At 35.5% G+C, this 24,039-nt stretch overlaps 1 protein-coding gene across 5 annotated transcripts in view; it reads right to left on the reverse strand.

The window, feature by feature from the left end:
• The window catches only part of Ccdc148 (coiled-coil domain containing 148), a 297,747-nt gene that overhangs the window by 209,121 nt on the left and 64,587 nt on the right, over positions 1-24,039 (reverse strand). For 4 of the 5 annotated variants that reach the window (XM_074070859.1, XM_074070858.1, XM_074070860.1 and 1 more), the window contains 2 exons: positions 17,473-17,535; positions 16,306-16,427 (listed from right to left, as the gene is read on the reverse strand). In XM_074070859.1, the coding sequence (XP_073926960.1) occupies positions 16,306-16,427; positions 17,473-17,524 (174 nt within the window). In that variant the 5' untranslated portion in view covers positions 17,525-17,535. The other variant, XM_074070861.1, reaches the window with a different exon arrangement.

The raw sequence follows: 24,039 nt of genomic DNA on the forward strand, positions 1-24,039 counted from the left end.
ACTTAATAAAGAAAGAGTGAAAAATCACATAGCAGGACACCTAAATGTTCAACTACATTTATGTATAACAAGTTCTATGACTTTTAAAAATGCAGCACAAAATTAGTATTTTGAGGTTTCTGCTGCCAAGTTATGTCAGACCTGGATCTGTTGTCCTAAATCCATTCCTGCCATCTCCCTGATCTGCTCCAAAACACACAGCAGCCTATATGTCTCAGGCACCCCTCTGGCTAGCTTCCAACTGGGCTCAGTCAAGGAAAATACTGGCTATGAGAGATTGAAGGCTGAAAGGAAAGGAAAGGCAAAACACTGCCCTATCCCCACAGCTCTACTCTCAGAGGGGTCTCAGAAGCATCTGCACCTTCTCCATTGTTCCAACTGTTCCCTGGACATTACCATCATGGGTCCATGTTTTCTCTGGTAACCTCAGAGATAACCCATTGCGTGTGGGACAGTCTGGCTTCTCTATGTCTCCTTGGCCTCTTTGATGCCCAGTGGGTCTTAATCTCTATATGGTCCCACAGTCCTCTACTTCTCAGCTCTATCACCTGCATAACCATTTTCCATCATTAAACACCCCTCTACTCTAAATCCTCAAGTAGTGTCTGTTTCTAGTTACCCTCTGACGCATACTCATGTGTACTCTGAGCTCCTACATTACATGTTGTTACTTTTAAATATGTGCAAAAATAAAAATCAGAAACTTGATGAAATATGCATAGTTCATAATTTTTCTGCTACTAGAATATTGAGTACTCTGATAGCTTTAAAAGATCAATAATGAGGATATTAAAACTTCAGAAGACAACTTCCAAAAAGGAATCTTCATAATGCATGCTATTTCTAGCTGCTATTCACTGATTACTTTAACCTTGAGTTTATCCTTCTGCTGTTCTGGTTTCTGATTCAAAATTAGGATATAAGAAAACAAATTAACTCAAAGACTACTCAAAAAATACAAAGTCAAAGTCAAAATCTTTCCCACAAGAAAAGTGGAGTGCTATGACAATGAAATTTAAAACAAAAAAAAGGTAGACAGTAATGCAGACAAACATCTGGCAGTCTCTATTTTACATACTAAAAAATAGAAGTATATAGTATTTATAAACTCTGATACTCCAGCACTTGCTTTAAGAACACCTAAAATTTAAACTGGGTGTGATGGCACACATCTGTAATCCCAGCACTTAGAAGGATATATATATCCATATCCATATATATATATATATGTATATATATATATATATATATATATATATATATATATATATATATCCTAAAACTTATTCCAGCTAATTTGCCATCTATCTCTAAAGTTTGTTGCAATAGACACGACTTTTAAAATTAGATTTCTTTGACATATTTGGTTCATGTTCTACACACACACACACACACACACACACATAAATTAAAATGCACTGGTGGAAGATGTAGACACATTTTTACAGCTTAGGAAAAATCAATGCTGTTGCCTTTGGACCCAGGAAAAGGCCAATTAAGTAGACTATAAAGGCAAAATAAAGTTACTATTTTTCACTAGACTCTTCCAGTATTTTGTACAACATCCTGATTCTTTTTTTTTTTTTTTTATAAATTCACTCATTGATCCTACTTCTATCCTCAGGCCAAAAATGAAGAAAAATAAACTCGTAAAAACAACAAAAAGATTTAAAGTTGTATCTTTATCAACAGATTTCTAAGTGATTGCAATTCATTTTACTGGGCAATAAGCCATATAAAATCAATATTTAAGATAGAAGATGACTTATGCAGAATGCTTATGATTTAAAAATCCTTTGGAAAAAAAGGTGAAAAAAATGAATTTATAAAAGAAGCAGAAACTCAAGTTTTCCTGTGTGTGGTTTACTACGATCATTCTAGATAAACCCTACATAGGCATCTTGAACCACTACAAAAATCCCTTGGGATAAAAGATCCATCTTTAATAAAATAAAGATCAGTAAGTAGTGGGCACTTTAAGTATTGGTTACTTGTGTGAATACATTTGTCAAATTCACTGGGATCTACACTTAAGATTTGTGCATTTTACTGGATGTGAGTTATGCTTCAACAGACAACTGTCTACATAAATACAAAAAGGAAAACTATGCTAAAATACAATTTTTCATCTCTTATGTTGGCAAAAACTCAAATATTTAACAAAACATTCCATGAGACTATGGTGAATCATTATATTTCTAGTGGAAATGCAAAATGATACAACTCCCACAGAAGGGAATTTGGATATGTATAACAAGACTTCACATGGATTTACCCTGTGACCTAGCAACCTCATTTACAAAAGTATATGTGAAAACCATATTGCAAAAGCATGAAATGATACACGTATAAAACTATTCATTGCAACACCATTTGAAAAAGAAAAAAACTAGAAAACACAAATTCCATCAATAAGTGTTCTTGCCTAAGTAAATGGAATCTGAATCTGATCAATTCTCTAGATATAACTACCAATTTACTGGAAATAAAAGGCAGAAAGACATGTTGAATGACATCACCAGGATACAATCATCATAATTCAGACTATAAAAAACTATAAAGGACAAATAATGCAACTTCTTCAAAAATTAATAAAAGCACAAGAGAGTAGAGGGGGAATCTAAAAAAGAAAGTAGTGGTTATACATGGATCTTTCTAGATACTGAGTTGAATAAACATTAAGAAAAAATATCTAAGACAATCAGGGAATTTTAACACTAGTTAGATATGTAAAACTTTTGAGCAAACCAGGCACTGGTGGCTCACGTCTATAATCCTAGCTACTCAGGAGGCAGAGATCAGGAGGATCACGGTTTGAAGCCAACCCTGACAAATAGTTTAGTGAGACCCTATCTCGAAAACACCCATCACAGAAAAGGGCTGGTGGAGTGGCTCAAGGTGTAGGCCCTGAGTTCAAACCCCAGTACCACAAAAAAAAAATTTTTTTTTGAGCAATAAACATTTTTAGACATGGTAATGGGCTTATAGGTCTTTTTGTTTCTAACATTTTAGAGTTACATGCTATAATATTTATGGATAATATATTATGATGGTCAGGATTTGCTTCAAAACAATCTGGTGTGGGGAAGTTTGTGAGTGGGATTATAGAGAAAACAATGGCCAGAGTTGCTCATTATTGAAGTTGGGTGATGTTACATAGAGATTCACTATACCATTCAAATTAATTTTGCATATGTTTGTAATTCCATAACAAAAAGTCTTCAAAAAAGAGTTAATAGATGTGTACTTGAAATGGACAAGAAGAAATACTTATCCTTGCTAAGCAAAGAAATTCAAATAAAAGTAATTATAAAGATTCCTTTTATACCTACTAAATTATAAATGAAGTTATACACATTATACTAAAAACCAATCTCAGTTCCCAGCCCAAGTCTACTACGTGGCTTTAGGCTCTATTTCAGTCTTTGAACAATTAATGTACATTTCTGTGACTCATTTGGCATCGAGAAATGTATTATGAAAAATAATACAGTAATTATATAGATGACCATCACATCTACTCGATACAACAGTACCAGTAATACAAATCAGACAAGCAGATAATTATTCTAGCTATAACTTGAAGCAACACACTCCTTATGTGTTTTAAACATTAACATTTTCTTATTCTGTTTGAATAGACTTAATATAGCCAGAGTGAAGTCCTGTAATAATTAACAATGACTGTTAAAACTGTTAATTTCATGTATAAAAAAATTAGCACATTTAAACAGACTGATAGTTCTTATGAATACTGAGAATGAGTCAGCTTCATAACATTTAGGAATAACCACATATTCTTTTTGAGCCCACACATATTTTATAAAAATTTAAATAAAAACATAAGAATAACGGAGATGATACTACAACTATAATTCTAGTCAGTATAGACTGATACATCAACATTCATAACATTAAAAAATATGCTTTAAGAGTTTTATTTAGAGGGATTCCAAGATGGCAGCTAGAGGTAGGAAGCAGAAAGCGAGCCTCCTATAGTAAAATCTTGGAGAGACGCTGGAGACACACTTTGCAGGCATAATCACTGAGAAAAGGCATAACTTTGACCCCTCCACACCTCCAACTGACGCAGAGAATCTCCACCTCACGTTAAACGGAGAAACAAGGAGGGCCCGCGGGGCCGCCAGTGGCCGGCACACAGACGGATTGGGAAGACACGGACCAGGTGAGCTTCACGGTACCATGGTACCCCCCACAGACAAGCCTGGGCCAGAGCAGCATAGCCCCCTGGACAGACTGACCTTCACATGGGGAAAAAAAGAGAAACTGAGTAATAAGCAATAAGAACAATTAAGACATGCTGGAAAGAGGGTGGGGCGTCCTGAGTGCTGAAGATTAGGGGAAGGGAATCCTTCCCAGGATTGTAAATAAACAAGCCGAGCAGTCCGGAGAGCCTCTGGAGGGAGCGGGGCGTGCACCCAGCAACCAGGAGCGGGGAAGCTTGTGAGAGTGGCGGAGGGAGAAAAACTCCACAGGAGAGGAGGGAAGACCCACTTCCCACGTGAACTGTAAATAAACATGGCGGCCGGCAGGAGCAGCAGCACCGCCCAGTAAGCAGGAGCAGGAAAGCTTGTGAAAGCAGAGGTAGGAGGAGAACTGCACAGGAGAGAGGGGAAGACCCACCTCCCACATGAACTGTAAATAAACACTCAGGCCTGACAATGCGGGGGCAGTGTCACCTTAACCAGTGCTTGGAAAGGGGAAAGCCTGTAGCAGAGGCTCCCACACAGGAGAACTCTGACCAAACAAAGCCTGTGGGACCAGGTGAGTGCTAAGTTCAACCCAGAGATCTGCATAAATAACGCCGCCAGCTACAGCAGGCTGAGAGCAGCAGGCAGGCAAGCCACAGTTGCAGATACCACTCTCAGAACTGTCTCCAGACTCTTTTTTTTTCTTTTTCTCCCTACCTTTGATGAGAGAACAACTGAATTACACCTGCAAGCTGAAAAACTTACTGAAACTGTATTGCATTTGAACTTGGGACACTTGGTGGGGCTTTTGTGTGTGTGTGTGTGTGTGTGTGTGTGTGTGTGTGTGTGTGTAGTTTTGTTCTAATTTATGCATCCCCTTTGATGAGACAACTACAGAACAACATCTGAGCACCATCTCCAGGACTGGAGACTGAGACGGACACCCAAATTATTAAGACTGAAACTGCATTGCATATAAACTTGGAAGTTTTTTGGTTTTTTTTTTTTAATTTTCTATTTTCCATTTCATTTTAATTCATTTTTATATATAGCTATTTCTTTCATTTACTTATTTTTTATTTTTTATCTTTGATTTTCAATCCTCTCTCTGTCTCTCTAATGTCTGTTCAGCTTACTGTCAATTAGTACACTAACGCTCCCTGTTTATACCTTTGAAACTTTCTTGTCTGATACCTTGTTCTGCTTTCTCCCTCTTGTCTGTATATTTGTTTTCCCCTTTTCTTTAACTTCTTGCTTTCCATCTCAGCTCACCCTTCCATTCTAAATATTACCATTGTTATTATTACAAGCTAGAAAATACTTAATTGCACACAGTACAGGGACAGTAACAACACCAAAGACAATGACAGGAAGACAGAAAAAACAGGGAAACCAGTTTCCCCACAGCAAAAAATTAGTACAGGAACCAGAGGGGAATGAAGAAAACAGATACTCAGATCCAGACTCCAACAAAATCAAGATAAACTATGCAAAAGGACCCAATGAAGCCCACAAGAATAATTTAAAAGAAGACATACTACAAGTACTCAATAAGAATTTTATAGAGATGATACTGGATAGGGTCAACCAAAATGCACAGGAGACACTCAAGAAATTCCAAGACAACAAAAATAGAGAATTTGAAAAAGCAAAAGAAGAAATAAAGGAAACCATAGAAGCACTGTACAAACACCAAAGTGAAACAAAGAACATGATTAATAAACAGATAAATGAACTCAGGACAAAAATAGACAACATTAAAGAGGAAAACGGCCAGGATATGGAAAACCTCAGAAAAAAGAACGAAACAGAACTGCAAAACAAAATGGAACTCCAATCCAGCAAAATAGAACAAACAGAAGACAGAATCTCAGAACTTGAAGATGAAATGGTAATTAAAGGAAAAACCGAAGAACTATTAATTAAACAACTCAAGACCTGTGAAAAGAAAATGCAAGAACTCACTGACTCCATCAAAAGACCAAACTTGAGAATCATGGGCATCGAAGAAGGAGAAGAGGTGCAAGCGAAGGGAATGCGTAATATATTCAACAAAATAATAATGGAAAATTTCCCAAATCTAGAGAAAGCTATTCCCATACAGATGCAAGAGGCCTCCAGGACACCAAACAGACCAGATCAAAATAGAACTACTACACGACATATCATCATTAAAACAACAAGTTCAGAAACTAAGGAAAGAATATTGAAGGCTGTAAGAGAGAAAAAACAAGTAACATACAAAGGTAAACCCATCAAAATCACAGCAGACTTCTCAACAGAAACATTAAAAGCAAGAAGAGCGTGGGGCGAGATCTTCCGGGCACTGAATGAAAATAACTTCAACCCCAGGATACTCTACCCAGCAAAACTATCATTCAAAATAGATGGAGCAATAAAAGTCTTCCATGATAAGCAGAAACTAAAACAATATGTGACCACAAAGCCACCATTACAAAAGATTCTGCAAAGGATCCTGCACACAGAACATGACACCCAACTTAACCATGAAAAGGCAGGCAGCACCAAACCACAGGAAAAGAAAAAGCAAGACAGTAGAGAGTAACATCAAGTTAGGTACACACAATCAAACCTTCAAACAACTAAGACAACTAAATGACAGGAATCACCACATACCTATCAGTACTAACACTTAATGTTAATGGACTTAATTCACCCATCAAAAGGCACTGTTTGACAAAATGGATTAAAAAAGAAAATCCAACAATTTGTTGCTTACAGGAGACTCATCTCACTGACAGAAATAAGCATATGCTTAGGATGAAAGGATGGAAGAAGATTTACCAAGCCAATGGCCCCCAAAAACAGGCAGGAGTAGCAATACTTATCTCTGACAAAGTAGACTTCAAAAATAGATAGGTCATCCAAACAAAAAATCAATAAACAAATCCAAGATCTAAAATATGCAATAGATCAAATGGACCTAGTAGATGTCTACAGAACATTTCATCCAACCTCTACACAATATACATTCTTCTCAGCAGCCCATGGAACCTTCTACAAAATAGATCATATCCTAGGGCACAAAGCAAGCCTCAGCAAATATAAGAAAATAGAAATAATACCATGCATACTATTTGATCATAATGCAGTAAAAGTAGAACTCAACAACAAAAGTAAAGACAAAAAACATGCAAACAGCTGGAAACTAAATAACTCATTACTTAATGGAGAATGGGTCATCGATGAAATAAAAGAGGAAATTAAAAAGTTCCTGGAAGTCAATGAAAATGAAAACACAACCTACCGGAACCTATGGGACACAGCTAAGACAGTCCTAAGAGGAAAGTTTATAGCCATAAGTGCATATATTAAAAAGATTGAAAGATCCCAAATCAATGACCTAATGATACATCTCAAACTCCTAGAAAAACAAGAACAAGCAAATCTCAAAACAAATAGAAGGAGAGAAATAATAAAAATAAGAGCTGAAATCAACGAAATAGAAACCAAAAAAACCATACAATGAATTAATGAAACAAAAAGTTGGTTCTTTGAAAAAATAAACAAGATCGATAGACCCCTGGCAAATCTGACTAAAATGAGGAGAGAAAAAACCCAAATTAGTAGAATTAGGAATGCAAAAGGGGAGATAACAACAAACACCATGGAAGTCCAGGAAATCATTAGAGACTACTTTGAGAACCTATATTCAAATAAATTTGAAAATCTAAAAGAAATGGACAGATTTCTAGATACATATGATTATCCAAAACTGAACCAAGAGGAAATTAATCAACTGAATAGATCTATAACACAAAATGAAATTGAAGCAGCAATCATGAGTCTCCCCAAAAAGAAAAGTCCAGGACCTGATGGATTCTCTGCTGAATTCTATCAGACCTTTAAAGAAGAACTGATACCAACCCTCCTTAAACTGTTACACAAAATAGAAAAGGAAGGAAAACTGCCAAACACATTTTATGAAGCTAGTATTACACTTATCCCAAAACCAGGCAAAGACGCCTCCAAAAAGGAGAACTATAGGCCAATCTCCTTAATGAACATTGATGCAAAAATCCTCAACAAAATAATGGCAAACAGAATTCAGCAACACATCAAAAAGATTATTCACCACGACCAAGAAGGCTTCATCCCAGGGATGCAGGGGTGGTTCAACATATGAAAATCAATAAACGTAATAAACCACATTAACAGAAGCAAAGACAAAAACCACTTGATCATCTCAATAGATGCAGAAAAAGCCTTTGATAAGATCCAACATCATTTCATGATAAAAGCTCTAAGAAAACTAGGAATAGAAGGAAAGTTCCTCAACATTATAAAAGCTATATATGACAAACCTACAGCCAGCATTATACTTAACGGAGAAAAACTGAAACCATTCCCTCTAAAATCAGGAACCAGACAAGGATGCCCACTATCTCCACTCCAATTCAACATAGTACTGGAATTCCTAGCCAGAGCAATTAGGCAAGAAGAAGGAATAAAAGGAATACAAATAGGTAAAGAAACTGTCAAAATATCCCTATTTGCAGACGACACAATCCTATACCTTAAAGACCCAAAAAACTCTACTCAGAAGCTTCTAGACATCATCAATAGCTATAGCAAGGTACCAGGATATAAAATCAACATAGAAAAATCATTAGCATTTCTATACACTAATAATGAACAAACTGAAAAAGAATATATGAAAACAATTCCATTTACAATAGCCTTAAAAAAAATCAAATACCTAGGTGTAAACCTAACAAAAGATGTGAAAGACCTCTACAAGGAAAACTATACACTTCTGAAGAAAGAGATTGAGGAAGACTATAGAAAGTGGAGAGATCTCCCATGCTCAAGGATTGGTAGAATCAACATAGTAAAAATGTCTATACTCCCAAAAGTAATCTACATGTTTAATGCAATTCCCATCAAAATTCCAATGACATTCATTAAAGAGATTGAAAAATCTACTGTGAAATTTATATGGAAACACAAGAGGCCACGAATAGCCAAGGCAATACCCAGTCAAAAGAACAATGCAGGAGGTATCACAATACCTGACTTCAAACTATATTACAAAGCAATAACAATAAAAACAGCATGGTACTGGCACAAAAACAGACATGAGGACCAGTGGAACAGAATAGAGGATCCAGATATGAAGCCACACAACTATAAGCAACTTATCTTTGACAAAGGAGCTAAAAATATACGATGGAGAAATAGCAGCCTCTTCAACAAAAACTGCTGGGAAAACTGGTTAGCGGTCTGCAAAAAACTGAAACTAGATCCATGTAGATCACCCTATACCAGATTAACTCAAAATGGATCAAGGATCTTAATATCAGACCCCAAACTCTTAAGTTGATACAAGAAAGAGTAGGAAATACTCTGGAGTTGGTAGGTATAGGTAAGAACTTTCTCAATGAAACCCCAGCAGCACAGCAACTAAGAGATAGCATAGATAAATGGGACCTCATAAAACTAAAAAGCTTCTGTTCATCAAAAGAGATGGTCTCTAAACTGAAGAGAACACCCACAGAGTGGGAGAAAATATTTGCCAACTATACATCAGACAAAGGACTGATAACCAGAATATACAGGGAACTTAAAAAACTAAATTCTCCCAAAACTAATGAACCAATAAAGAAATGGGCATGTGAACTAAACAGAACTTTCTCAAAAGAAGAAATTCAAATGGCCAAAAAACACATGAAAAAATGCTCACCATCTCTAGCAATAAAGGAAATGCAAATTAAAACCACGCTAAGATTCCACCTCACCCCTGTTAGAATAGCCATCCATCATCAGCAACACCAACAATAACAGGTGTTGGCGAGGATGCGAGGAAAAAGGAATCCTCTTACACTGTTGGTGGGAATGTAGACTAGTACAGGCACTCTGGAAAAAAATTTGTAGGCTACTTAAAAGCTGGACATCGATCTACCATTTGATCCAGCAATACCACTCTTGGGGATATACCCAAAAGACTGTTACTCCAGAGGCACCTGCACATCCATGTTTATTGCGGCACTATTCACAATAGCCAAGTTATGGAAACAGCCAAGATGCCCCAGCACTGACGAATGGATTAAGAAAATGTGGTATCTATACACAATGGAATTTTATGCAGCCATGAAGAAGAACGAAATGTTATCATTCGCTGGTAAATGGATGGAATTGGAGAACATCATTCTGAGTGAGGTTAGCCTGGCTCAAAAAACCAAAAATCGTATGTTCTCCCTCATATGTGGACATTAGATCAAGGGCAAACTCAACAAGGGGATTGGACTATGAGCACATGATAAAAGCAAGAGCACACAAGGGAGGGGTGAGGATAGGTAAGACACCTAAAAAACTAGCTAGCATTTGTTGCCCTTAACGCAGAGAGACTAAAGCAGATACCTCAAAGCAACTGAGGCCAATAGGAAAAGGGGACCAGGAACTAGAGAAAGGGGTAGATCAAAAAGAATTAACCTAGAAGGTAACACCCACGCACAGGAAATCAATGTGAGTCAATGCCCTGTATAGCTATCCTTATCTCAACCAGCAAAAACCCTTGTTCCTTCCTATTACTGCTTATACTCTCTCTACAACAAAATTAGAAATAAGGGCAAAATAGTTTCTGCTGGGTATTGGGGGGGGAGAGGGAGGGGGCGGAGTGGGTGGTAAGGGAGGGTGTGGGGGCAGTGGGGAGAAATGAACCAATCCTTGTATGCACATATGAATAATAAAAGAAAAATGAAAAAAAAAATCAAATACCTACGTGGAAAGCCAAGGCAATACTCAGTCAAAAGAACAATGCAGGAGGTATCACAATACCTGACTTCAAACTATATTACAAAGCAATAACAATAAAAACAGCATGGTACTGGCATAAAAACTGACATGAAGACCAGTGGAACAGAATAGAGGATCCAGATATGAAGACACACAACTATAAGCAACTTATCTTTGACAAAGGAGCTAAAACTATACGATGGAGAAATAGCAGCCTCTTCAACAAAAACTGCTGGGAAAACTGGTTAGCAGTCTGCAAAAAACTGAAACTAGATCCATGTAGATCACCCTATACCAGATTAACTCAAAATGGATCAAAGATCTTAATATCAGACCCCAAACTCTTAAGTTGATACAGGAAAAAGTAGGAAATACTCTGGAGTTAGTAGGTATAGGTAAGAACTTTCTCAATGAAACCCCTGCAGCACAGCAACTAGGAGATAGCATAGATAAATGGGACCTCATAAAACTAAAAAGCTTCTGTTCATCAAAAGAGATGGTCTCTAAACTGAAGAGAACACCCACAGAGTGGGAGAAAATATTTGCCAACTATACATCAGACTAAGGACTGATAACCAGAATATGTAGGGAACTTAAAAAACTAAATTCTCCCAAAACTAATGAACCAATAAAGAAATGGGCACGTGAACTAAACAGAACTTTCTCAAAAGAAGAAATTCAAATGGCCAAAAAACACATGAAAAAATGCTCACCATCTCTAGCAATAAAGGAAATGCAAATTAAAACCACGCTAAGATTCCACCTCACCCCTGTTAGAATAGCCATCCATCATCAGCAACACCAACAATAACAGGTGTTGGCGAGGATGCGGGGAAAAAGGAACCCTCTTACACTGTTGGTGGGAATGTAGACTAGTACAACCACTCTGGAAAAAAATTTGGAGGCTACTTAGAAAGCTATACATCGATCTACCATTTGATCCAGCAATACCACTCTTGGGGATATACCCAAAAGACTGTGACACAGGTTACTCCAGACGCACCTGCACATCCATGTTTATTGCGGCACTATTCACAATAGCCAAGTTATGGAAACAGCCAAGATGCCCCACCACCGACGAATGGATTAAGAAAATGTGGTATCTATACACAATGGAATTTTATGCAGCCATGAAGAAGAACGAAATGTTATCATTCGCTTGTAAATGGATGGAATTGGAGAACATCATTCTGAGTGAGGTTAGCCTGGCTCAAAAGACCAAAAACCATATGTTCACCCTCATATGTGGACATTAGATCAAGGGCAAACACAACAATGGGATTAGACTATGAGCACATGATAAAAGCGAGAGCACACAAGGGAGGGGTGAGGATAGGTAAGACACCTAAAAAATTAGCTAGCATTTGTTGCCCTTAACGCAGAGAAATTAAAGCAGATACCTTAAAAGCAACTGAGGCCAATAGGAAAAGGGTACCAGGAACTAGAGAAAAGGTGAGATCAAAAAGAATTAACCTAGAAGGTAACACCCACGCACAGGAAATCAATGTGAGTCAATGCCCTGTATAGCTATCCTTATCTCAACCAGCAAAAACCCTTGTTCCTTCCTATTATTGCTTATACTCTCTCTACAACAAAATTAGAGATAAGGGCAAAATAGTTTCTGCTGGGTATTGAGGGGGGGAGCGGGAGGGGGTGGAGTGGGTGGTAAGGGAGGGGGTGGGGGCAGTGGGGAGAAATAAACCAAGCCTTGTATGCACATATGAATAATAAAAGAAAAAGGAAAAAAAAAGAGTTTTATTTAATTCCTAGTTATTTAATTCCATTTAAGCCATAGTCATTTAAGAAAAAGTTCTATTTAGGAATTGTTCATATCTTACAAAAATAAATTAAAAACATGCAGATGCTGGTGGCTCACGCCTGTAATCCTAGCTACCTAGGAGGCAGAGTTCAGGACGATTTTCGTTCAAAGTCAGCCCAGGCAAATAGTTCACGAGCCCCTATCTCAAAAACACCCTTCACAAAAAAGGGTTGATGGAGTGGCTCAAGGTATAGGCCCTGAGTTCAAGCCCCAGCACCACAAAAAAATTAATTGATTAAAAACAAAATGTCAATTTGCTGCTTGTAAATTAAATGAGAAGAGAAAGCTCCAAAATAACACTTCCAATACATCTTATTTAACCCAGATATAATAAAAATGAAAACAGTATGAAGAAAAAGATAAAGCATTAGAAAATTATGTGATACTTAATTTTTTTGTTTTGTGCATGCAAAACAACAGCCCATATAAACATGCTTTAAAAAGACAAATTCTCATTACAAATCTATGGGGAATAAAAATGGGGGAAAACTTATCAAAATGATTACTACAAACTGAACCATTTTCAGCAGCTGAAGAGATCTGCCATGCTATGAATCCCGAGGTACAAGGTTATTTCGGGAAAATACGTAACTAAAAGGCTTCTTCCTGACTTATATTCTACTGTAAACGGAGAGGTTAGTGCTCGTATTTAAAATGCCAATTGAAAGGAGCATCTGTTTAATCTCACAAATGTGTTATACAGTGACCAGAAATGCGATCTAGCAGCTGACAGTGCTGACAAATTACTGTTCTTGCACTTAATGTCAAAATTTTAAAACCACAATAATTAAAAATCTAAAATACATTTATTCTTTGATAGAAAGTCTAATTTCATCAAAAAGAAATTAGCCTTGTCAGACACTGACTTTAACACTCAATTATTCTATATCCAGCCAATATGTCTCTTTTGGCGTATCTTGGATGGATGGATGGAGAGAGGGAGGGAGAGAGGGACAGAAGGAGGGAGGGAGAGTTGGACGGATGAATAATGTTAGGAATGTATGTGTATACATTCTATTACTGACAAAGATGTAAAGGATATGTCTGTGGTAGTATCTGTATTACAATAACTTGGAAAAGAAATTTGGTAATAGGTCTCAAAAACACTAAAAAATAATTCTTATTTTTTAGCTCAAACATCCAGTAATTTCTATGGGTATTTATTCTGTGAGGGTAGAGGATTTTAAAATAAGGAGCATATAGTATCAGGATTTCCAGTATCACAAAACTGGACACAGCCCTATACCCAAAAGAAACAGGGTGTGATAATGCATGCATCTTTTTCTATTTGGAATATAGTATTTGTCATTCCTGCTTTTGCTTAATGAATTTTTTTTTTTTTGAGAAAGGGTCTCACTATGTAGCACTAGGCTGGCTTCAAACTTGTAATCATTCTGCCTCAGCCTCCTAAATACTGGAATTGCTTAGTTAATTCTTTTTTTTTTAAATTGTTGTGTTGGATGGGAGTACATTGTGACATTTACAAAAGTTGTTACAATATATCACAGTTGAATTACTTGCTCCATCATTCTCCTTTATAGTTAATCCTTAATTGGCCCATCGATCTCAAGCCTAATGTCACTTCCTCATAAAGGTCTTTCCTAAAATATACTTAAGGGTGAATAGCATCAAAGTACACCATATATGAAGACAGAATAATGAAACCCAGCAAATACTGTTTGAAAAAAGAGGAGAGGAGGGAGGGGGATTAAGGCAATATAAGAGAGGGACAATTTGTTCAAAGTATACTATACACATCTATGGAATTATCACAACAAAACCCCCATTAATGCATGTTAATAAAATTTTTTTGAAGAAACTACATTCCTAGTTACTTGATCAGGATTAAGTCCTGCTACTATATACCTGACAGCATGCTTTACTGCAGTTTATAGTCAATATAATTTTATTTCCAGGTTTATTTAATAGATATTGACTCCCCTCATTCCCCCAACAAATAGTATAGCAAGGGAATGTACTATTTTATTCGTTATTGTATCTTCTAGGCAAATAGTAGGTACATCATAAATTTCATTGACTACAATAATTAAATATCATATAACAGCCAATAGGAAAAGGGGAACAGGTACTAGAGAAAAGGTTAGATCAAAAAAGAATTAACCTAGAAGGTAACACCCACGCACAGGAAATCAATGTGAGTCAACTCCCTGTATAGCTATCCTTATCTCAACCAGCAAAAACACTTGTTCCTTCCTATTATTGCTTATACTCTCTCTACAACAAAATTAGAAATAAGGGCAAAATAGTTTCTGCTGGGTATTGAGGCGGGGGGAAGAAGGAGGGGGCAGAGTGGGTGGTAAGGGAGGGGGTGGGGGCAGGGGGGAGAAATGAACCAAGCCTTGTATGCACATATGAATAATAAAAGAAAAATGAAAATAAATAAATAAATAAATAAAACTGAGAAAAAAAATCATATAACAAATAAATAAAAATAACTTGATAAAATGTTAAGAAAGCATACAAAATTTCATATTTATCATGGAAAAAAATTGGATTCAGTGTTTATATATGTATGTGTACTTTGTATGTATACAGTAGGTCAAAACAAGTCGCAGATATGCAAACAGTTTTATTAGGATGATAGTTTTGCGAGTTTTCTATTAAATTTCTTTGAATGTCCTCATAACATGAAGTTATTTTAAAGTTATATCTGAATCAAATGAATAATGCCCCAGTTTTTAAGAGGTCACTTTAGTTTGAAGAAATACAGTCATGAATATATGATAATTACTCTAGGTTAATGTGTCAAATTGTGCTTTGGAATCAAAATAATTGCCTTTTAAAGAGGATATGAATAATGAAAAGCCATGAAAAACTATCAAAATATAAAAAATCTTAACTACAAATAAAAACTTGTAAATTATTGTGTTGCTTCACAAACCAGTTTTTCAACACAACCAAACAATGAAAAATTTCATTGTTAATAAATTGTATCATTTGCATGAGAAATATATACTATAGAAGTAATCCTAATATATACATAATTCAAAATGTACACAATTGTTTGCATGTATTCCCTTCCAAATCTAGTCCAGGTTGACTTTTTCATGACATAAGGACATGTAACATATATTTGAACAGAAAAAAAAAGGCAATTATAGAATTGAGAGCTCCTGAGGGCACATTTATACAGTGCAGGAAAAGGCCGTAAGTAAGATAATAATCTATGGCTAGCATTTGCTAGAAATTCTTATTTTTCAGATTAAGTTCTTTGAAATTGCTGGAAGCTAATACGATAATTATCTTTCCAAAAATAAAGTTGAATTCAGACCTCACAGGGTTGCTTAGAACATTAAATGAGTAATGCATATAAACTATATAACAGTGCCTGAGAACATTTAATAAATGTTAGCTGCTGTTCACTATTATTATAGTTGGGAGATTCTAAAAACTATTTAGACAGTCACTTAGTTTTGCATTTGCAATGTAAATATTATTATACTTCCTAGCTATTCAATTTTCCTAAGTAGGAAAACACATACACACACATCTTCTAACCTTTAGCTCTGTAGAAGCAGAAGCTAATTTTTTTGCTTCGGTTAAGGCACGCAGTTGTTGGTAGTCTATTGGTTTATATCTGGTGCTTCTCATCTCATTTTTCATACGGAATACCAGATTATCTATTTTTCACAAAAACAGAAAAAATGACAAAGAAATAACATCATATTAATCAAAGTCAAAATATAATTAAGGAAAGGATGATGACTTCAGATCTTATTTTTAAATATTTTAGAAAACAATCTAAGACATAATATATTACAACATTCCTAACATATTTTAACCTCTATTTCTAGAAACTCCAAATAAGGTTACTATATTCACTATATAATATTACTTCCAAAAGAGCATAGAGGTAACAATTCTATGTGATCAGTGTGCTGTGAATTTTAGAAAATTAAAATGCCAGGTCTGGCTAGCAGAGTGGCTCAATTGGTGGAGTGCCTGCCTAACAAGCATGAAGCCCTGATTTCGAACCTCAGTATCACAAACAAAAAAAAAATGGCATTGCTGCATCAGTTTTCTTTACTTAAAATGTATTAGGTATCAACTGTGAATATTTAAGTATCACAACTTTATTAATTAAATTATATAAGTAGATTTTTAAGTCACGATGCATTTCTAACTTAGCTATATCAAAATAATTTAAATTAAATTTGAAAAAGATTGAAAATAAAAACTATACACTTAATAGTTAAAATAAAAAATAATTATTTAAAATGTTTGAGTATTCGCCACCCAAATACATACAATATCCTAATTTAGTAAAATAGTAACCTTTTTGATAAATTTAATCACAGGTAAAGGGGATCTAACATGAAGTAGCAGATAGTATAGTAACCAGAATACATCAAACAAAAAATGTACTTTTTTCTCTACTAATCTGTAATAATAAAGTAATTAGGACTTATTAAATAAATAATGGATCATACCAGTATAAGAGGCTCCTGAATGATTTCAGCACAATGATGGAAGGCAAAGTTATCCCCGCCATTGTTGAAAGCTAAAACAGACCCTTCGAAAAAGAACTAGCCAATCTTTCAGTGTAAGCAGGAAATGAGATTTTCCTTATTAAAACTTTGGAAATCAACATTTCAATTTCATATCATTTCAGAAATGTATAGTCTATTATAAATCATAAAATAGAGTTGGAAGAGGAAAAAATACCTGAGCTATCATGTCGCTGAATTGTCATGAATGGCCAATCTCTCTTATTCATGTTTTCTGTACCTACCAAGGAAACAAAAGCAGTTTAAATTTTATAATGCTATTTTAAAATGTTTTAAAAGATGAATTAATTGAAGCACTTTCAAAAGTGAGGATCAGGACTGCGTGTCATAACTCTTTGTATTTTGTTAAAATTTGTTTCTCCTGGCCTATAGAAGTCTTCTGTACCATTCTTGTTCTTGGTCACTTCTTCCCATCTTTTCCCTCTTAATCCTCCTGTACTGAATTAATTATTGATTAATATTTGGGGATTAGAAAGGTGTGTATGTTTTATCTGTTTTTTTTTTATTCATATGTGCATGTTTTGTCTTGAGTTCCTTGGAGAAAAGGAAGTACATTAATTGTAATTGCTCACTACTTCTATTACAAGTAATATGGCACTTGTGTTGGGGATGGAGTCAAACCAGTCAGATCCAACCCCTCCCCCAGGACTGACTTGCTGCCTGGCTGTGGGAGTGCGGTCTACAGACAGCCTCAAGCTGTCATTTCCTTCAGGGTTGGATGCAGTTACAGAACACTCTCTTTCTTTTTTTTTATAGCATATTGTTTGTTGTACTAGGGGTACATTGCAGAAAACAGTCTTGTCTGAAGTCATAAGCTTCTGGGGGCAGTCTATGCCCAGTGACTGAACAAGGCAGGGTATAAAGCAATTTAGGCCCAATGTGGGACACGATGGGAAAAATTTTTTTCCGGAACTTCAAAGTTACCAAGTTAGTCTAGACAGACTTGCATTGAAGTGACTTCTTCATCTGCTCAACCCTATTTCCTTCTTTCCTCTCAGAGGTGTAGGTACCCCCAAATCTGCCTCAGCATGTGCTTCCTGAGAACCCAACCTGCAATATCACTGAACTGAATTGACATCTTTCTAGGAACACACCATCTCCACGACAAACAAGCTTTTTAAGCAATAGCATCTTCTTTTCATACATTTTTGTTCTGTGTCCAATATGATAAAATACCTGTATCTAGTGGACTTTGCAGTAACGTAAACCTTATATGGAGGAGAAAATAGCAAAGATCCATGACTTTTGAAAACTCTGCCAACCTACCATGAATTATATAAATTTTCTACCAGCTTTGGGAATATAGTGATAAACTCCAGTGTATAATTTCTAGTCTCTGGTCAAGAAAGTCTTGTTTCAAGGCTTTAATAATATTTGGCAATCCTCCCTGTAAGTCTCTTTGTATTCATATCCAAATCTTATCCATTAAGATTGGTCTTCCAAAATGCACATTCAATCTGTCAACTTCCACTGCCTTTACAGGAGTTAAACCAGCTCCTGCTTAGATGATAGCATCAATTCCTGCAGTCCATTTTCTACATAAGTAATCTCTTAAAAATTCTAATCTGACTTTGGCTTGGATCCCTTCAATGGTTTCCCACACCTTTTATTTTTTATTTGTTTTTTTGTTTTTAGTTTGCATTGTAGCTTTATTTGTTGCCCAACAACTGCCTCTCCCCCTTATAGGCCTGATGTAGTTGACTCAACTTTATTTTTTTTAATTATTTTTTACATTTAAGTACATGTATATACATTGTTCTACATGTATATACCTGTCCTGCCCTCTTGTTCAATTTTGTTGGAGAAAACAAAGTAATAATAAGAAAAACTTAGCATTTTTGCTAGTTTGAGATAAGGATAGCTATACAGCGAGATTCCTAGCATTGCTTCCATGCACACGTGCATTTGTGCATTACAACCCACATTGGTTCATCTCTACCAGACCTCTTCACTACTTCCTAGATTACTTTATTCACTCCTCTACAGTGAGCACATCAACCACATTCAAGTTTTTATTTCCCTCCCTTTCCCTATTCCTCCCATGTATGTTCTCCCCATGTGTGTGACCCTTGTCCAATATTACTGAATTGTTTCAGGTCTATACTCTGCATATAAGGGAGAACATGTGATTTTTGACCTTCCGAGCCTAGCTAACTTCGCTTAAGATGATGTTCTCCAGTTCCATCCATTTACTTGCAAATGACAAAATTTCATTCTTCTTTATGGCTGAATAAAATTCCATCCTACAACCCTTTAAATAGTATCCAAACTCTTTCAATGCCTATGAAGTCCACATACCTCACTTTGGGCATCTCTCCACCCTCATCTCCTTCACATAGTCCAACCATATTTGTCTTCTTATTTCTCTTTATTTCTCAGCTATATCTTGTTCATTCTCTATCAAAACCTTTCCCTTTACCTTAAAGCTACTTCATTCCTCCTATTATCTGGTTGGTTTCTGCTCATCCTTCAGCTTGACCAATGTGTCACCCAACCAGACCTCTCCATTTAAATAAGGGAGCACCTCATGTTTGTCTCTCATCCTTTTCTTTTCCACAATAATGTGTATCAGTCCCCCCACTTGCATGTTTACTGATTTGAAGTCTGTCTTCCTCAATAGACATGAGTACACTGTCTGTATTGTTCTAATTTCTGATTATATGCCCAATGCCTACACAGCAGAGTGTAGGTACTCAATAAATTCTATTTAAGGAAATGAATAAAAGGTGCGCCAATATTAGGAGGCTGAGGCAGGAGAAAGTGAGTTCAAGGTCAGTTTGGACATCATAGTGAGACCCTGTCTCAAAAAAAAAAAAAAAAGTACCTGGTAGTAGCAGATGTCTTCTAGCCACTCAGAAGAATGGCAACAATTCCTAAATCAATATTGTAGCCTCCTTCTCCCTACTATAACCTTTTAATCTACTTTAACACTATAACCTACAGGCAAGAGTTGCATCAGGTAAGTTAAATGAGAGAAGCGACAAGGGACAAGACCATAGGAAATGGTAGAAAATAAGGAAAACTGAAGAGGATTCCATATCTAATACAGGTACTAAACACATAATGCAAGTTTCTAGAACAAATCTGGGCTGGTTTACAAGTTCAGTCCTATTGCAGTTGTCTGTTGTTTTCATTTCATTCTTCTACCTATAGCTTAACTATCCAACCTTGCCAATTCTAGTTAGCAGGAGACCTAACCAATCCTCTAATTGATTAGGTAAGCCTTTCCCCAATGGATGGCCGAGCACCTTTGGACTTAGAGCTCATTTTTCTTGGTGATGAGATTCAAAGATTCTGTCTCTAAAACAAAATGTGATTTTGCAGATTCCCTTACAATACTTTGGTTTAATCTTATCTAACCGTTTGTTAAAGAATAAAGTCACAGAGAAAACCACACGAACCACACTATGTTTCTCACCATCTGTACATAATCCAAACTTTAATTATGACCATAAGAGTCTCAACACCAGAATGCACTCAGGAAATCAAAGCTGTAATCAAAAAGTCAATGTACCTTCATGAACTTGATACCTAGAGGGTCCAACTATACAGAAAACCAAGTGGAAATACTTCTTGACCTATGTACTTGTGCCTTTGATATAAATAACAAATAAATATTACTCACATTTCAACAACATTGAGGGCCTCTCAACTAAGGAACCAATAAACTGAGGTAGTATAAAACTGATTCAATTGTACCATTTCTGGTCTGGGGGTATGGCTTAAGTAGTAGAGCACGTGCCTAGCAAGTATGAAGCACTGGGTTCAAACCCCAGTATCACTTAAAAAAAATATCAATTGTAGCATTTCTTATGTCAGAGAATTAAATAGACATTCAGATTTAGAATTTGAAAAGGTTTGAAAACTGCTTAATACTTTCTCCTTTTAGCATTTGAGATGATTGAGGTTCAGAAAAATAACAGGTTCAGATACCTAGTGATTAGCTGAGCAACGTCAGGTTCAAAATCTCATATTATAATATAAAATCCAGATGGAGGCATGGCTCAAGTGGTAGAGAACCTGTCTAGCAAATGCAAAGCCCTGAGTTCAAACTCCAATACTACCAAAAAAAGTGAAAAAAAAAATCTGTGAAAATGAAAGTTTCATTATCAGTATGGTGGCTAAACACAACCTGGACTGAAATCATATGGTAGTAAGCCTAAACTAAAGTATTTAATGGGAATACTCACAAATTTGTGCAAACACTGTAATGTACTTAAGTATGGAGTACTGTTCTGGACCCCACCAGGACAGATAGAACACAGGCTCTGTAACACCGCACTAAAAATCTGAAAAATTCAAAATACATTGGGCCCCACATGCATGAGATAATTATAAAACTTACACTTCCCAAGTCTCAAACAAGTGCATCATGTCATTTAAGCCATTTCAATTTTATGCTTACCAGTGAGAAATTCAAAGTGGTTCCTGCAGCCTGTGGCTAAAATGCGTTTGGCTGAGTAACTGCTACTTGAACAGAATTTTTCATGTTAAATAATTTTAAAGCACTTAGTTTTGGAAATTATTCCATGTTCATATTATGTGACATTTTAGAAACTGCTTGAGTATTATCAAAATGGTAAGCCTTTTAGATAAATCCAATTACTGAAAATATTTTAAAATAATGTGTCTTTATGAAATATTTTTATAGTATAGGAAGAACACTTTGATATGTAATGTAATGACCACTTTTAGTGGTTGTAGAGGGTTGAAAAACATTTTAATGTAAAATTCACTTTTACAGATTTGGTAGAAAAAAATCTACTTTTGTTACAACAAGCTAATAAACAAATGTAACCTTAAGTAGTTTCTAAAGGTAGATCAAAACTCAGACTTCTATAAACATGATGGGGAAAAAATAGCAGAGAGATCATTCATATAATGAGGCAGTCTTTTCACAGTGTTCTGTGAGAGAGAACACTGGGGGATATATAATGTATACACATGTATGTAAATACAAAAATGATCCCTGTTGAAACTGTTCCAGGAATCAGGGGAGGGGAGATGAAAGAGAGCAGAGGAGGAGGTGAATCCAAGTATGATATATTTGATACATTGTAAGAACCTTTGTAAATACTGCAGTGCACCCCGCCCCCAGCACAACAATTAAAAAAAAAGAAAGAAAGAAGAAAGAAAAAGAAAACAAGAGAGAAAAAAAAAAAGAAAATCTCCTTCCTTTTTCTTTTTTTTGATGGTATTGTGATTTGAACTCAGGACTTCATACTGACTAAAGCAGGCTCTCTACTACTTGGGCCACTCCACCAGCCTTCTTTGTTTGGGTATTTTCAAGATAGGGTCTCTTGAACTATTTGCCAGGGCAGGCCTTGAACTGAGATCCCACTGATTTCTAGTTCCCAGGTAGCTAGGTTTGCAGACATGAGTGACTAATGCCTGGCAAGAACATTGCCTTTAATACACTGAGGAAGAAGTTGTACTTAGGCTTAAATTTGGAAAACATATAGACAGTCTGTTAATTCTCAACTCACTAAATGTACAGATATGTGGATTAGTCAGTTACCAAATGAGGATGAGTTTTTAAAGATGATGGGGATTCTACCAGGTCAAACAGTACAAAAACAATAACAATATGAAATACCTTTGATTTGGTATCAAATTATAACCTCTCTCATGTGAATTATTTCTTGACATTTTAAATGTTAGTTCAAATATTATGGCCAAAGTCAAGCTTAAACAGTACTTTTTACTAGCATTCAAAATTCTCTTTTAAACTCTAAGCAGACGGGTACATTCTGTTTCTATTATGAAACATTGTGCATTCTAGTTTTCATAAGATAAAATTATTATCCTGAAAAAACTAATGGAGTCAAAAGATAAATGTTTAGAGCTAATAAAAATAGTTAAACTGCTCAGCTACATAATAAACATAATAAATTCAAACATAATGGGAAAAAATTTCATAATGGAAAAAGAAGAATCAAACTAAAACAAACAAACAAAGCAGCTTTATGTAAGAATAGAATGTATAAGAAATACGGAGGACTAATGCTCCGCAAAAGTGTATTAAGGGAAATGACAGAGAACTTGAAAAGAAACTGTTCTAAGACTGGATTCCAGTTATTCAAGAATGGTGATTTCTGTGGAATAGGATTACAGTTAATTTTGACTTTTTTGAATTAGCATAACTTCTAAATTTTTCTTATTTTATAGAAAAAAGAAAAATGCATCTTAAAAAAAGCTAAGCTGGGACAATAGTAATTCCACCATATATTGGGGAAACTCTATCTCAATTTCCATAATTTAGCAGTTATAAAAGAAACTGGATTTTATGACTCCCAGAATCTTTTAAGATGTGAACTTGTAAACATATAAATATAATTTTCCACATTGAAATGTGATTGAATTATTTCTCATCAGTCTTTTTCTACTAAAAGACAGGGTATATTAAAATGCATTTAGCAAATTTTACAGAACTTTAAAATATTAACATTAAATATTCACAGGTCATTTTTAAGTGCTCTGTGAAAAATAAATGTATTAAGCTATTTTCTCAAGTATAAAGTGCTAGTTAATGTCAAATTGTATGAAAATTCCATGATAAAAATTAAAATTTCTGGCCTTAATCGGCCCTAAAGCCCAGCTACATTTAGTCCTGGTAGTCATTTTCAACATTTTATATTCTTTCAAAGATTTTCTATGCTTCTACAAGTCCTTGTATAATTTTTATACAAATGTAATAATGATATATGTACAGTTCTATATATAC

The sequence above is a fragment of the Castor canadensis genome, chromosome 4 (assembly GCF_047511655.1).
Source record: "Castor canadensis chromosome 4, mCasCan1.hap1v2, whole genome shotgun sequence".
Lineage (NCBI taxonomy): Eukaryota > Metazoa > Chordata > Mammalia > Rodentia > Castoridae > Castor > Castor canadensis.